The following is a 16,528-nucleotide window of genomic DNA, read 5'->3' on the forward strand; positions in this document are numbered from 1 at the left end:
CGAGGTCCACCCATCATTGTCTCACAAAATCCTTTGGTAAACACTGCAACAGCCATGATAAACCAGAGAAATATCTTTAAAGCTGAGGGCGCAGATTTCATGTGGGCCTGCTAATGATTGTTATTAATGTGCTAAAGCATTATTGTAATATTGTGTTGTGTTGCAGGCTCTTCACGAGCAGATGGCGGCGTCTGTGCATGAGATCAGTAACCTGATCGAACCGGTGGCCGTCGCAGCCCGCTCCGATGCCTCTCAGCTGGGACACAAGGTCTAACTGCGAAATCATTTCTAAATGTGTCTCTAGATGATTATGGGAAGCTCATTGTGTGCTGTCGTCTCACAGGTGTCTCAGATGGTCAGCTACTTTGAGCCGCTCATCATGGCTGCCATCGGGACGGCGTCTAAGATCCATAACAGCCAGCAGCAGATGAGCGTGCTGGATCAGACCAAGACCCTGGCCGAGTCTGCGCTCCAGATGCTCTACACGGCCAAAGAGGCTGGAGGAAACCACAAGGTAAGAGCCACGCGCACAGCAGACACTGATGATCATGATGCTGCTTTTGATTGTGTCTGCCCTCGACTAAAGATTTTTCTAGTCGACTAGTAGTCGTTCATTTAAGCCGTTAGTCGACTGATCACGCGTTTATATTAATAAGCCATGAATCATAATAATGAGCCTTTAATTAATGAGCCTATATAAAATACATAGCCTAATCAGCGCACAAATTCAAAAATAAAGCGAGCCACAGTGCATCGGCAAATGCAATGATTATGAATGTGTCGTGAAAAAAACAGAATGAGACTGTCTAAACAGTTTAATAATTTATTGATGTTTTCTGTGTTTTCGACTGCAGAGATTAAGTTACAATGCTGACTCGTAATCTCCGCCTATATGCTCATTTCATACGGATTACATAATCTGAAAATAAGTATGTTCCGTTTGAATTGGTTCGTTTAAAAGCAGATATGTCAAGATTTCTATAGATATATTTCTCATGTCTGTGAGGCAAGTATACACTGAGTTTCGGTTCATTTTTGTGCCGTGCTCGAAGTTCACCGAGACGCCTGAAAGTGCATTCTGATTTCTAAAGCACAATGTTTTCTTGTTATTGTGAGTTTACACAAGTAAAAGTAGACCCTTTACAGTTTGCATTAGTCTTATCTGTATGATCAAAAATGGAGTATTTTAAGTTAAGCAAGTGATCGCACCGGCGTGTGTCATGCAGTGAGCGCGCTCTCCACACAAACACTAATAATAGTGCACATTTATCTAGGTTAACATTAGTGCGAGCAGACTTGTAAAGCTGCTACTGCTTACATGTTTCAAGTGATAAGCCATATTTGATAGGCGAATGTTTGGATTTCCTTAACGATCTGTCCGTCACGAACTGCGTGATTTTGAGTTTAATAAAAATCTTGTAAATCTGACTAATTAAATTTTGGTCGACTAAGCCTTTTCTAGTCGACTAACGGTTAGTGGACTGTTAGAGGGCAGCTCTAGTACCGTGTGTGTGTGTTGTGTGTCCTCAGGCGGCTCACACACAGGAGGCTCTGGAGGAGTCGGTTCAGATGATGAAGGAGGCGGTGGACGATCTGGCTGCGACTCTGGCGGAGGCGGCCAGCGCTGCGGGAGCTGTGGGAGGAATGGTCAACTCCATCACTCAGGCCATCACTAAGATGGAGGACGAGCCCGGGTTCGAACCTGAGGGGACGTTTGTGGATTATCAGACCACGATGGTGAAGACGGCCAAAGCTATCGCTGTCACCGTTCAGGAGATGGTAAAGTCTGAGTGACGCCATATACACACATATGCACAAGCATGTATTAAAAACAGATTTAAGGATTAGTACAGAATTCAGAAATATAAGATACGCTTGAACATATATAAAGTATCATAGTTAAACCTGCGAAGCAGCCCTGAATAATCACCGTAGAAACATTTGATAGTAATCTAGGTGTAATCTAAGTAAATGTACATTTTAGAACAACTTATTATTCAGTAACAAACATTATACAACGTAGTTGCATATACAAAATAGTTTATGAATGTTCAAATACGAAAATACTTTCAAAATATATGAATCATATTCATATGATATTGACGAAAAGCCGGTTAAAGCAAATACTGCTAAGGTGAAGGGTTTTGCTCATGAATATTAATTACGTTTGTACTGTCTGCCTCAACTATTGGCTGAAAAACTGAGGTGGGTGCTAATCAGCTTGGCACAATTAATAGTCATGCCTTAATTTTGCATTCTTTTACACAGCGGTAAACTTGTGCATGCTTTTCTGTTGCCGGCAACGGAAGTGAAGGACAGAGTAAAACATCTGCACCAAAGAGCACTTTTGCATTTTTATTCTGACGGTATTATATAAATAAATTAGATGTAGATTATTTTCCAGAGTCACATCATGTCATTTTCACTTACGAATGCTTGCTTTTGTACATATTTTAAACGTTTTTGATGGTTTTATGGTTTAAAATGATTCCCGGTTGGGAGAATTATGCCGTATTTATTGACAAGAAAAGACTGACAGTGTGTTTTTAAACTGCTGTGTTCTCAGGTTACCAAATCCAACGTCAACCCTGATGAGCTGGGCGGTCTGGCCAATCAGCTGACCACAGAGTTCGGTGACCTGGCGTCAGAGGCCAAGTGTGCCGCTATGACTGCTGAAAACCACGAGGTATCTTCTGTTCTTCTGGCTGGATTCCGTGGCTTGCCCACTCCATTTGATTTAATGTGAACTTAAAGATTCAGTTCAGTTCATCTTTATTGATTTCCCAAATTAATATTAATAAAAATTAAAAAGTTAATTAAAAATTAAAGTTAATAAAGATGAACTGAACTGAACCTTTAAGTTTACATTAAATCAAATTGACCCACATTTACTTCCTGCACATTATTGTTCTTATTAAGAGCAATTCATCAGTGCACGTTATTCCAAAGAAAATAAATGTTTGTGTTCATAGTAAATGAACGGTCATTAAGATTTTTTGAATGCTTTAAAAACAGTAATATTGTGAAATATTGTTACATTTATTACAAAGCTGGATGTACTTGAAGGTTAAGTGGTTTGTTCTTCAGATCGGTTCTCACATCAAGAAGCAGGTGACCGAGCTGGGTTACAGCTGTACTGGTCTGGTCAGTAAAGCAGGAGCGCTTCAGTGCAGTCCCAACGACTCCTACACCAAGAAGGAGCTCATCGACAGCGCTCGCAAAGTCTCCGAGAAGGTTCACAGCGGATCTTCTTCTTCTCTTATCTGACATGGATGTTGTTCAGTCTTCCTCAGACTCCTGATACCCTCACTCTCCTTCAGGTGTCTCATGTGTTGGCGGCTCTTCAGGCGGGCAATCGTGGCACTCAGGCCTGCATCACCGCCGCCAGCGCCGTGTCTGGCATCATCGCGGATCTGGACACCACCATCATGTTTGCCACCGCAGGCTCGCTCAACCGAGAGAACGCAGAGACCTTTGCAGATCACAGGTACTCCACTGCACGTGTCCTTCCAGCAGCACACAAAGTGCCCAGTGCACATTCAATTGAAAAGGTCATGAAATATCACCGGGCGTTCACATCTCAGGTTTGAAAAAGGCCCAGGACATATGTGTGGATTAATGGGAAGCAGTTTGCAGATCAACACAGATGTTAATAGAACCATTGAGGATCCAGAATCGTTCACTTAACTGTATGTGACATTTGAGCTGTGGCTTCGATCAACTCCCAAAGTTTTTGATCACAGAATAAAAACCATTATATTGTCAAATTGAACTCGACGGATAGTTTGATCACAAACACTGATGTTGGCTTGACAGAGACTGGCCGGGAAGTAGGAAATGGTTTTAAAATCTTTAAGTTTGTAGGTTTTATTGTCAGATTGACTGAAGTAAAATCAGATGAAGACAGGAAAAAGTTTCTGGCAGACCACCAGTTCGGAACCCATTTGACCTCATTAGAAGAAACCGTATCAAACCAGTTCAGTCCCCAGTGAAACTTGTCTGACCCAATTAAACATAATAAGATCACAAAAAAACAATCAGAGATCAGGCCACACGTTTCTCGGCATTGCTAGCATGGTTTAATAGTTCACATTTTTCCAGTGTTGGTGGGCATTATTGCATGTTACTTAGTTTTGCTAACATGATTTGGCATGTTTGTTAGGACGTAGCTAACATTTTTTCAACACATTGCTAGCATGTTTTAACATATTTTACCAAATTGTCGAATTGTACAAAACTTCTGATGACGTAACCCATCACTTGCTTATAACGCATTATCCCCGATATTAATAACAAAAAAATCACTTTCCTTTTATATATTCTTTGTTGCTCCCTAACCGTTAGTGTATTGTAATATTGATGTGTTTGGTCAGAGAGCACATCTTGAAGACGGCTAAAGTCCTGGTGGAGGACACGAAGCTGCTGGTGTCTGGAGCCGGAGCGAGTCAGGAGAAGCTGGCTCAGGCCGCGCAGTCCTCCGTCAACACCATCACCAAACTGGCTGATGTGGTCAAACTGGGAGCAGCGAGTTTGGGCTCTGAAGACCCTGAGACACAGGTACTGCTGACACCCCATCCTGACCCAATCAGGAGCCTCTTCAGTTCACACACAATACAGCTCGCCTGCTGTCAAAACCAGTGTGTGTGAGCGTATCTGTGTTAGTGTGTGTGGGAGTTTGTCTTGTGTGTGTGCGTGTGTGTGTGTGTGTGTGAGAGAGAGACTGTGAGTGAGTGAGTGTGTGTGAGAGAGAGACTGTGAGTGAGTGACTGAGTGAGTGAGTCTTGTGTGTGAGAGTGAGAGAGAGACTGTGAGTGTGTGTGTGTGTGTCTTTAGTTTTGTGCTTGGCAACAATTCTTGGGTTTCTGCTGTTCCTATGGCAACACTTAATAATTCATGGCATATTCTCGAAGCTTGCTATGGCTGTATCTTTCAAGAAAATGCAAGGAAATGCAGACATTGAGGCAAGGTTTAATTACACTTCCATCAAGTTCATGAACGTGATAAAAGCTTTATCTTCAAGCCAGTGATATCTCCATTACAGTGTTTGTAAGATCTTATTCACATGCAGCCGCTGTTTTTAGGTGAATCTTACTGATACTTCATTGACTAGCCTTCATATTTACACACAGCTTTTAGTTGTGTTCTATTACTTAATATTTGCAGTACTCTTACTGTGAGAATTCATTTTCTTTTCTTGTGCAGTTCTTGTTCTGATACATGTTTCTCCTATTACTACATACATTTGGTGACACACAAGTTTAATATTATCCCCATGCTTGTGGTGCAGTGTTGGAGCAACAGGTTTTTACTTTCAATGTTTCTTTAAATCCATCCATCCATCCAAGCGCTTGTCCTCTGTAGGTGTGCAGGATGCTGGAGCCGGTCTGAGTTTTGTTCAAATGCTTCATGTGAGGATGAGGAGTGTTCTTCACGAGTTGTCAGAGGGCAGGTGCCTATGTAGGGAGCAGGTTTTGCTACTGAGCACTAGATGTCAGCATCTGCCAGAGTGGTCTCATGTGTGTGTGTGTGGTGTGTCCCAGGTGGTTCTGATCAATGCGGTGAAGGACGTGGCTAAAGCTCTGGGTGATCTCATCAGCGCCACCAAAGCAGCGGCCGGCAAACCTCACGACGATCCCGCCATGTTACAGCTCAAGAACTCTGCTAAGGTATAACACACACACACACACACACACACACACACACACACACTCCGGTTAGCCCTCGGTCTGTGCCTGCACACTGATCTCAATGGTTATTATGAGCTGTCCTGAAATCAGGAGTCCTTCCCTTTGACCTGACCTTTTTATTGTTAACTAAAGCATAAAGTATCAAACATGTGTATGAAAAACTATTAAAAAGTTTTTCAGGAATTGAAATAAAATTGAAATAAATTACAAATGTATATTAGATGGTAAAACTTAACTTAAACTTAAAAAGAAAATGAGATTGAAATCAGTTTAGGTTGAAGTACCATGTTATAAAATTTAATTAAAATGAAAATGAAAACTGATTAAGTTAATTTTAATAAACACTATAATATATAATACTAAAATAACACTGACTCAGATTGTTCAAAGTTGCACAAATCTACACAAACAAATACAAAGAGTATTTCATATAGGAAAATATAGCAAAAAGCAGTATCCCCTTGCACAAGTTAGATTATTCTTAGATATTTATAAAACTCATTAGATTAATTAAAAATGTGTTTGAGCAGTGCTGATGTGTGGTGTTTGTGTGGCATCAGGTGATGGTGACGAACGTGACGTCTCTGCTGAAGACGGTGAAGGCGGTGGAGGACGAGGCCACTAAAGGCACGCGAGCACTAGAGGCCACCATAGAGCACATCAAACAAGAACTGGCTGTGAGACACACACATTTAAATCACTGCATTCAACGGGAAAAACTAATAATTATTATTATTATTATTCAACTTTATTAAGTGGAATGAAGAAGAGCAAGTGAAGTGTAGCTTTCCACGTTAGTGTTGATCACATGTCCTGTGGCCCTCCATCAGGTGTTCAGCAGTGCAGATCCTCCCCCGAAGACCGCCACCCCAGAGGAGTTCATCCGCATGACCAAAGGCATCACGCTGGCCACGGCTAAAGCAGTGGCTGCTGGGAACTCCTGCCGCCAGGAGGACGTGATCGCCACCGCGAACCTCAGCAGACGAGCCATCGCCGACATGCTGCACTCCTGCAAGGTGACGCCGCCGCCTGAGACGCATCAACGACTGCATGTGTGCCGTCACGTCCACTTCAGACGCAATCAGATTTACACTAATCCTCTGAAATCAAACAGGAATGCAACCGTGTAAAACTGGGCTCTTTTCAATTAAGCTTCATTAAGCTCTTTCAGAACAATTCACCAGCATGAAAACTACTATTGTGTATTTTCCCTTAGGGAAAGACAACAAAGACATTGAGTATGAAATGGTAAATTTGTGTTTGTTGCGGCGATGATGGAAATGATGAAGCCCATTAAAAGGATAGTTTTCCCAAAAATGAAAATGTTGTCATCATTTACTCGCCCTTAAGGTGTTTCAAACCTGTATGAGTTTCTCTCTTCTGTTGAACACAAAAGAAGATATTGTGAAGAGTATGGGTAACTGAACAGTTAATGGACCCTATCGACTTCTATAGTAGGAAAGAAATACTGTGGAGTCAATGTGGTCCATCAACTGTCTGGTTACCCATATTCTTCACAATATCATACAGGGTTGGAACAACTTGAGTGAGTAAATGATGACAGGATTTTCTTGTTTGGGTGATCTATCCCTTTAAATAAATAAAAAAATACTGTATAAACGGCTGAAGTTTAGAAAGGAATAGAAAAAATTATTTCCATGTCATTTGTTTTAGACATTACTTCTCAAAATTCTGTTACCATTTGACATATTTTGAAATCCTAGTGAAGTCAGTATGTCTAAGCGTGTGATGTCTGTGATGTGTGCAGCAAGCAGCCTTCCACCCGGAGGTGAAGCGTGACGTTCAGTCTCGAGCGCTGCGCTTCGGCTCGGAGTGTGCCACGGGTTACCTGGGCCTGCTGGAGCACGTGCTGGTGGTGAGTTACATCTGTCTGCCAGACCACCCTGGTGCATCCTATTAACACACACACACACCCTCACTTCTTGAGCTCCCTTATGGGGGGGTCATTGGGTTAAAACTGTGTGAAATAACTGACGCTGCGTTTGTTCCTGTTATTTTAGTGGCTGAACTCACAGTATGTTTGTCACTCAGTGGGTCTCACAGTGACTGAAAAATGTGTCTAAAGCTCTATTCGGACTGTAATTGTTCATCATGAGGACGTAATGTATTTTTTTATAGCATTTACAGAGATTAGTCTGTGATTTTATTGCCGTCCGAATCCAATGTCAGTGTTTTTCTCCCATCACCCCTGCATTACTTTTGTTTTCTGACTAACACCAATGTCGTATGGTAATGTAATTGCGGTCTAAACCACATCTTTATAAGATGGGATCAATCCAAAAGACGTTTTGAAAATCCGTTTTGACCTCTGCCAAACATCGTATTGTAACTGTGGAGCTTTGCCGTGATTTTAACATTTTAAAATATGCATTATATACAACTATATACATACGACATATAAACCTAGTAATTTCCACATTTTTAAAAGGATATCCATCATTTTGAGAGAGAAAATGCAACACAAGAAAACCATTTAAACCAATAGCATGTCCATTTTTCCTTTTATTAAATAGGATATATGATTGACCAAATGAATAGTGCATTTCTGGGTTCGTAGGATCACAAACTCGCACCTCCACCGTGAATTTATCTTCATCCGAACACGAGGAGCCATACGTCCTCATGAGGAACATTTACTGTCCGGATAGGGCTTAAAATGTTTAAAGGTGGATACTGGATTATAGTTTTATTTGTAAAGGTCCATATGAGTTGTTGAATGTGGGAGTTTGTGATTAGTTGTAATAAGGAAGATCAGTGCTATGCAGTTCTTTTTTGTGTGTGTGTTTTCCTCATTTATTTTCTGTTCTCTTCCTCTTTCTGTGTGTGTGTGTGTGCGTGTGTGTTGGTTCACTGATAGCCGGTGAGTTACAGGTGACTGCATGTGAATCTCTCTGCCCGTGTGTGTGTGTGTGTTTTGTGTGTATTTGCACACTCTTTTAACATGAGACAAAAGATCTATAACAGAGAGGATGCTGCAGTGCGTCTCAACTGCTGGGTTGCAGATCTATTTTATTTCCATTTCCGTCTTTTTCTGCAGAACCAAATTTTTAAACTTCCTCTTGGACTTTTTTGTTTCATGCAACTTTTGGCATGTATCATCTATAGACTTTCATGACAAAAACAGACATCCCAAGTCTCCCGGAAGTTCTGGGAGTCTCCCGCATATTGATAGCAGCTCCCTGATGCCCGCAAATTAGTTAAAATCTCCCTGAAATGACTGTTGTCTGCAAAAGGTTTTTCTAACAAAAAACTATATTTTGTGAAATCCTGCCCATAGGGGGCGCAAAAAACAAAGCTGCAATCATTTTGATGAAGGAAACAAATATTTGACACCAATATCATGATGAATTGTTATTTTTGCAGATTGTTAGTTATACTCTTGAGAAGCACTCGTCAGATCTGTCTGTGTAGTAACTGGTGTGACTCCTCTGATAGGTCAGGGGTATCTGTGTCTCCTGACGCTGACAGTGCTTTCTGAGACCTTTTAACTAGAATATATGAGTGGCATCTTGATTAGTCAGTGTTGTGTTACAGCTTTCAGATATACTGAATGAAACAACATTTGAATGATGTGCTGAAGGATTTAACATTTTGCCAGTGTATTTCAGACTTCACTATGATAATGTTTGAGTATTCTTTGTGTGTGTGTGTGTGTGTGTGTGTGTGTGTGTGTGTGTGTGTGTGTGTGTGTGTGTGTGTGTGTGTGTGTGTGTGTGTGTGTGTGTGTGTGTGTGTGTGTGTGTGTGTGTGTGTGTGTGTGTGTGTGTGTGTGTGTGTGTGTGTGTGTGTGTGTGTGTAATCATGTGCATTTAACATCTTGTGAGGAGAACATCAGAACAGAAAGAGACGATGATTAAATAGAATAATTAAATGATGAATGAATATGATTAAATTAGCACAAATGAAATAAGACGGCACCGATGTGTGCTCGCTCTCTTGAAGCAACACACACTCGGGTTGCTATTAAGAATCCTTCATGTTTAAACCTGAAAATAACAGGGAATTTTAAAAGTACGTTTTTCCAGGGCTGGAAAAGGTCTATAAATCCATAGTAACCGAAATGTTTATTTCTAGTTTTACTCTGCTCTTAAATATTTTGTGTATAACGTTTTGTGAATGCTTGAGTGGAATAAAACTATTGATCATTTACTTTTATTCATTCCAAATATAGTCACCTGACATTTAAAGGCAGATGCACCACATTGAGCTTAAATGACTGGACCTGATATTGAAATCCATCGGTCAAAACCCTGAAGAGAGACTGTCCTTTGTGATTTTTATAGGGTTTGTACAGACAGACAGATGGCATATGTGTGTGTGTGTGTGTGTGTTTCTGGTATTGTCCATGTCATTCCCAGCATTCCTCCTCATGGCCAAGTCTTTTCTTAGCCGTCTGTTCCAAACGAACAGCTCTGCTAATGCCACACACCTGTTTCACTGTCACCAGCACCACCCTGGAGGACACGCCGAGGACACACACACACACACACACATCTCAGAAATCACTACTACAAACTGATCACACGAGTGTCTAACAGCGCTTGAATCAGTGTCAGATTGATCTAACAATCCCCGTTTTAATACATTCATGTGTGTGAAGTGTTGTGCTCTCCATCCGCAGATCATCCATAAACCCAGTCATGACCTCAAGCAGCAGCTGTCCAACTACTCCAAACGCGTGGCCGGCTCAGTGACCGAGCTCATACAGGCTGCGGAGGCCATGAAAGGTACAGTGTGTGTGTGTGTGTGTGTGTGTGTGTGTGTGTGTGTGTGTGTGTCATGTTTCTCCAGATCCTGGGCTTCTCCTGCCCCTCTCCATCTGATCAGGTCAAGTGTCCACTTCCAGTTCTGCATCATGAGGAGGGAATCCAAGCAGGATTTATCAGGATAATCCCTGCCACCCATCACTGAAAGTGATCTGAGAGCTCGGGCTGATAATACCCAGACCCTGATTTAACACATGATGAGAGACGGGGAGAATCTCTGCTGTGTGAGAGAGAGAGAGAGCATTTAAAGGAGGATTTATAGGTGCCAATTCACATAAAAAGGAAGGAAATGAAGTGAAGATGAGGCTTTCCACCTCTCTAGTACCCATATGAGCAAAATAATATTTAATAAAAGAGATATTGAAGAGAATAGGATATTTATGCTTTCTGCTTGCTGTTGTTGTCTTTGACTGTCAGCTTTATTGCACATATTGAAAATGATGTGCTTTTACAGTACCGGTCAAAAGTTTAGGGTCAGTTTTTTTTAAAGAAATTAATCATTTTATTTAGCAAATATACATTAAATTGATCAAAAGTGAGAAAGACATTTATAAAGTTACAAAAAAATATATATTTTTCCAATAAATTCTGTTCTTTTGAACTTTCTGTTCATCAAAGAATCCTGAAAAAAAGTATCACGGTTTCCACAAAAATATGCTAATAATCAGAAATGTTTCTTGAGCGTCGAATCATCATATCAGAATGATTTCTGAAGGATCATGTGACACTGAAGACTGGAGTAATGATGCTGAAAATTCAAAGATAAATTACATTTTAACATATATTCACATAGAAAACATTGTAATTAAATTGTAATAATATTTCACAATATTACTGTTTTTACTGTATTCTTGATCAAGTAAACGCAGCTTTGGTGAGCAGAAGAGACTTTCAAAAACCATTTTTCAAAATCCAAACTTTTGAACTGTACTGTATTCATTCTAATATCAGTATTTCCGAGTGTTGTTCCTTTTCAATAGTCTGAGTGTCCCAAGCGGGCATTTTAAAAATGTCACACCTACTGAGTACACTTCTTTCTTTATTTTTCAAAAGAGCAAAAAAACCTTGTAAACATGTTGTAGAATATGTTATAAAATTATGCGCACACCTAAAAAAGAAAATGAAAAAAGAATGTAAAGAAAATCTAAACAATGCAGAAAGTGCTGAAATCAGAGGTAGAACACAAGTATTCAAGGAGATGGAGGAAGCCCAAACTTTGGTTTCTCTTTAAATCTGAGTAAATGTGTTTAAGAATTGACAATTAACTTCTGGTGAAATGTTTTCATGCAACTGTACAGTTTCAATAAGGCAGTAGTTTTTAGTACGATGACCTAGAGATTGGATCTGATGCTGTGTTTAGGCACAGAGTGGGTGGACCCTGAGGACCCGACGGTCATCGCCGAGAACGAGCTGCTGGGAGCCGCAGCTGCCATCGAAGCCGCCGCCAAGAAACTGGAGCAGCTCAAACCCCGGGCCAAACCCAAGGTGAGGAAACGTCTACCCACATCCCTCGGGACTCAGCCAGCTTAACTGACACACTATACTGCTTCACATCTCACATTTAGCTTGGAAAACCCTGCCCTGTGTTCATATATTCTTAATCTAATGTTCCTGACCATTATTTGACATCTCTACAACTCTTCCTGTTTGCATTGCCCAGTTTGGATTTGGATTTAAGGTAACGTGAATTATGAATGTAGCCTCGAGCACAATCACTGAGCATGAATTACTATCATCGTCATCATCATGGATACTGGAATGAAAAAGCATTGTGTTGTGCTCATACGCATGTGGAAAAAACCTTAAAGTTCAGTCTCAATGTTGAGACGGTGATGTAAATGAATGTTGGTTCTGTTGTGTTGTTTAACAGGAGGCTGACGAGAGTCTGAACTTTGAGGAGCAGATTCTGGAAGCAGCCAAATCCATCGCCGCCGCCACCAGTGCTCTGGTCAAAGCTGCGTCTGCCGCTCAGAGAGAGCTGGTGGCCCAGGGGAAGGTACAACACACACACACACACACCACTCAACTTCATACACAACGCCTGCAAATCATCTAAGTCAGTACTGCCAATCTCTCTGTCTCTCTCTCAGGTCGGGGCGATTCCAGCAAATGCGGTGGATGATGGACAGTGGTCTCAGGGTCTCATTTCAGCTGTAAGTCTGTTTCAAACTCAATGATTCCTTCCTCAATTGAGCTTAATGGGATAGTTCATCCAGAAATTAAAATTCTGTCATCATTTACTCACCCTTATTTAGTTATACACTTGGGGTTTAACGGTTCGAATTGCTCACGGTTCGGTTTGTGTCACTGTTTTAGAGTCACGGTTTCGGTACGATTCAGTATGTGCTATTTTCAGGGGGAAAAAATAAGAACAAATAATCAAACTACAAGCTACAGCACAAATACACACAATAGTGCAAAGATAAAATAAAATAAACAGTGCTTCATGTGTTTCAGGGAGGTCTAACATTAGTTTTCAGGATCAGAAATTGAATAAAGTAATCAAGTGTAAAATAACATTGCATATTTGACTGTATAAATTAAAGATTAATCCTCATTAAAGTTACAAAGCTATTCAGTCAAGAGCAGTGAGTGATTTCCTTGTCTTTTGTTGTTTGATTAACGTTAAAAACACAGCAGGAATATTAGGCTGCTGTCACTTTAAGTCACTGATACTGTACACATGCGTTGTCTTTCTCCACTGAAATTGGACTCAATATTTGCATGATGTCAGAGACGTGGGTTTCCGTGAGCGTGCTTCAGACGAGTACACACACAAACCTTCTCACAACGCGTGCGCGAGTTCTCATTCGTGTCTTCTGGCTCTCTAATGTTTAAACTGGCAGGCTTAAATGAGTTTAGTTTAAACACAGAGAGTGTGCTGTCCAGGGCCTGCACTCGCGCACTATCACACCCGGGTGATGATGATGACGCTAATGACTGATCATATGACAGCATACGGCTCTCGCACTGAACAGTTTACAAAGAGTGACTGTTTTATCCACGTTTTTTTGATCATCGCTGTTGTATCCGTCGACAGAAACATACATTAGGAGCTCTGTCCGTCTGTTTTGTTACTTTTAACAAACCATATTATAGATGCGAGTTGAACCGCGGTGCAAGTGCGTGCCGAACCGTGGATGGAGAGCAGTACGATTCGAGGTTTTTTTTTTTTTTACTGTTTGGTCCAAAATAACATTGGTCTCCATTGACTTTCACTGTATGGACAAGAAAAAACATCTTATTTTGTGATCAGTCATACTGGTTTGGAACGACATGAGGGTGAGAAAATGTTGACATAATTTCCATTTTTTTGGATGAACTTAACCCTTTAACTTTCTCAGTTTCTTCTGGTGGATTTCAGAGGTTGCATATGAACGCATATATACATGAAGTAGTTTTTGATGAGGTGGGTGTTTAACACATACTTTGTTCCTGAATTCATCTGCTCTAGGCCCGTATGGTGGCCGCAGCCACTAACAACCTGTGCGAGGCGGCCAACTCCGCCGTTCAGGGTCACGCCAGCGAGGAGAAACTCATCTCTTCAGCCAAACAGGTGGCAGCATCTACAGCTCAGCTGCTCGTGGCCTGCAAGGTCAAGGCGGACCAGGACTCCCAGACCATGAAGAGACTGCAGGTCAGTGTGTGTGTGTGTGTGTGTGTGTTTCAGTACGTCCATACAGGTACATGTTCTGATAGACCCTTGTATTGAGTTTAAAATATAAAGGTTCCAAAAGGGTTTTTTGCAGGGATGGCATTGAAGAACCATTTTTGCTTCACCAAGGAACCTTTGTTGAAGAGTGATCAGCTCTTAAAATAACCATTGGTGTGTGTGTGTGTGTGTGTGTGTGTGTGTGTGTGTGTGTGTGTGTGTGTGTGTGTGTGTGTGTGTGTGTGTGTGTGTGTGTGTGTGTGTGTGTGTGTGTGTGTGTGTGAACATTTCAATAATCTAAAGAATCTTTTTCCACCATAAAGAACCTTTTGTGCAATGGAAAGACTCCATGGATGTTTTTCATAGAACCATTGATGCAACAAAATGTACGAGTGCATGATCGTAAAAGTGGGGTCAACTTGACTCTGTGGATTCAATTGGATTCAATACAGTTCATTAAACTTTTTCTATGAAAAACAAAAAAGGAATGAGGTAAAAACAGTAAACCCACTTCTCACACATTGAGAAAAAACAAGAACATGCATATAAATTGTATATTTAATTTAATTAGTTTTTTTTAAACATTTTTGTTTTCACTGTAAATATCCTGGCCGTATTGTAAATATTTAAAACGGAATTAAACACTTTAAACAGAAGAAGTGTGGAAAAGCACTTTTTCTGTGAACTGAACATGTGAACTGATTTATACCTTCATACTTAAAAAAAAAAATGTGTATGTTTTTTTCGAATAACAACATCTGACAAATGCATAAACGCAAATATCATAATTATAATATAAATTTTGTCCGCATGTTCCACCGCACATCAGTGTGTCGACACTTTGCAGGCATGTTAATGACACTAAATGAGAAAAACCCACAAAATTTCAAGGAGAATATCAGTTACCCAGTATTACAGACAGTTAAAAAAAATCGAAATGCGTCAAATTGACCCAAATCCTGATATGAAAGATCATCATTTTCCTCTCATCTTTTGCCATTGCAGTGGCCTGAAACAAATAAGCAATGAAGAGTCTGAGTTGTTTTGTGTCCGCCTCTCAACAAAGCCTTTAAATATTGAGTGACGCACCCCTCCTGCCTCCAGGGAGACAGCTGTCGTCCTGCACAGGGTTAGAGTTCAAACCTGATCAACTCTGAGATCAACATTATATCTTCGTCATCACGATAGGCAGAGACTCCATATTGAGTTTTCCAGCAAATGAAATGACATTCAGACATTAAACATGGAGCTTTGCTAGAGATTCCCATGACATCAGATACTGTAGATATATAGTTTAGCTGTGTTTAACTGTGCAGCCGTGAGATGAATGTAATGCTGGAGCAGGAATAGACCCAGTGTCATCATCTTGTCTTACACAGTCCAGCTGTCGGATTTGTTATATGCTCTGATGAGGGCTTGTGATAACAGCAGTGCTGGTGGCTGCTGGGAGATTTTTAATAAATGGTCCTCAGAAATCTGCTTTAGAAATGTAACATTATTAGATAATTAGTCTCTAGAGACACTGAGCGCAACACTTAAGTTGCAGTTGAACACACTCCTTAATGATTATTAATTTGCATTAATATTTAGATTACAACCAGTGGTGCATGTGTCAGCAAAAGTGTTTTGTTGGGATATGAGTGCACAATTTGGTATGGAAAGTATACATGACTCTCCAATTGTCAAACTTTATACATCCCATCCATTCACCAACTGAATCACTGCCATCATTAGCATTAGATAAAGTCAGATCATTTTTTATTTGCATTTTTATTTATTGTTTAATTCATTATGTTGCACACAGCCACATTCTGAGATTCACTCAAAATGAAGTATACAATAAACTGACATTTGTGGAATGGAGTGCATGTATTTGTGGATCTTTCCCTGTGTTTGCCACAGCACACATTTGTGAATTGTGTTGTAATGTTTTGAAACATTACTTACAGCACAACCGGAGCACGACTCCATCCGCTTTCTACTCCAGCCAATCAGATTTTAGAGCCGCCTTTTACTGATGACCACATCAATCCGGCCAATCATTCCTTTGCTACCCCCCACACTACATTTTCAGAACTAGCAGGTCGGATGTTTTTACCTGTGATAGTCTTCCCTCCCCACTCCACCATCCTACTTCTGCTGATATCTGACCATGAGAAGTCTCCTCACCTGCTCAAAATAAGGCCAAACACTGCTTATGATACAAGACCAATTGAAATTTGAGAGGTTTGTTTCACAGTTGAATAGTTTACTTGGAAGATCTATCATTTTAAAGAATTTTAGTTTAGTTTTTTATCAGCTCCCCAGTGTCTAATATGTGTGTTTGTTCCTAGTACTAATAGAGCTGTGCACGGTGATGTGAAATGTCTTCTGTGGCAGCAATGCAGAATCTCTTAGCTATT

At 40.6% G+C, this 16,528-nt stretch overlaps 1 protein-coding gene across 2 annotated transcripts in view; it reads left to right on the forward strand.

Moving 5' to 3' along the window:
- The window catches only part of tln1 (talin 1), a 91,930-nt gene that overhangs the window by 71,394 nt on the left and 4,008 nt on the right, over positions 1-16,528 (forward strand). For both annotated transcript variants that reach the window (XM_084401464.1, XM_084401465.1), the window contains exons 39-54: positions 167-268; positions 344-514; positions 1,531-1,779; positions 2,567-2,686; positions 3,088-3,234; positions 3,321-3,487; positions 4,374-4,557; positions 5,541-5,666; positions 6,248-6,364; positions 6,518-6,703; positions 7,456-7,563; positions 10,330-10,435; positions 11,835-11,959; positions 12,345-12,470; positions 12,565-12,627; positions 13,929-14,111. In XM_084401464.1, the coding sequence (XP_084257590.1) occupies positions 167-268; positions 344-514; positions 1,531-1,779; positions 2,567-2,686; positions 3,088-3,234; positions 3,321-3,487; positions 4,374-4,557; positions 5,541-5,666; positions 6,248-6,364; positions 6,518-6,703; positions 7,456-7,563; positions 10,330-10,435; positions 11,835-11,959; positions 12,345-12,470; positions 12,565-12,627; positions 13,929-14,111 (2,280 nt within the window). The remainder of the gene's footprint in view (positions 1-166; positions 269-343; positions 515-1,530; positions 1,780-2,566; positions 2,687-3,087; positions 3,235-3,320; positions 3,488-4,373; positions 4,558-5,540; positions 5,667-6,247; positions 6,365-6,517; positions 6,704-7,455; positions 7,564-10,329; positions 10,436-11,834; positions 11,960-12,344; positions 12,471-12,564; positions 12,628-13,928; positions 14,112-16,528) is intronic.

Source organism: Rutilus rutilus, assembly GCF_951802725.1.
Source record: "Rutilus rutilus genome assembly, chromosome: 25".
NCBI classification, from domain to species: Eukaryota; Metazoa; Chordata; class Actinopteri; order Cypriniformes; family Leuciscidae; genus Rutilus; species Rutilus rutilus.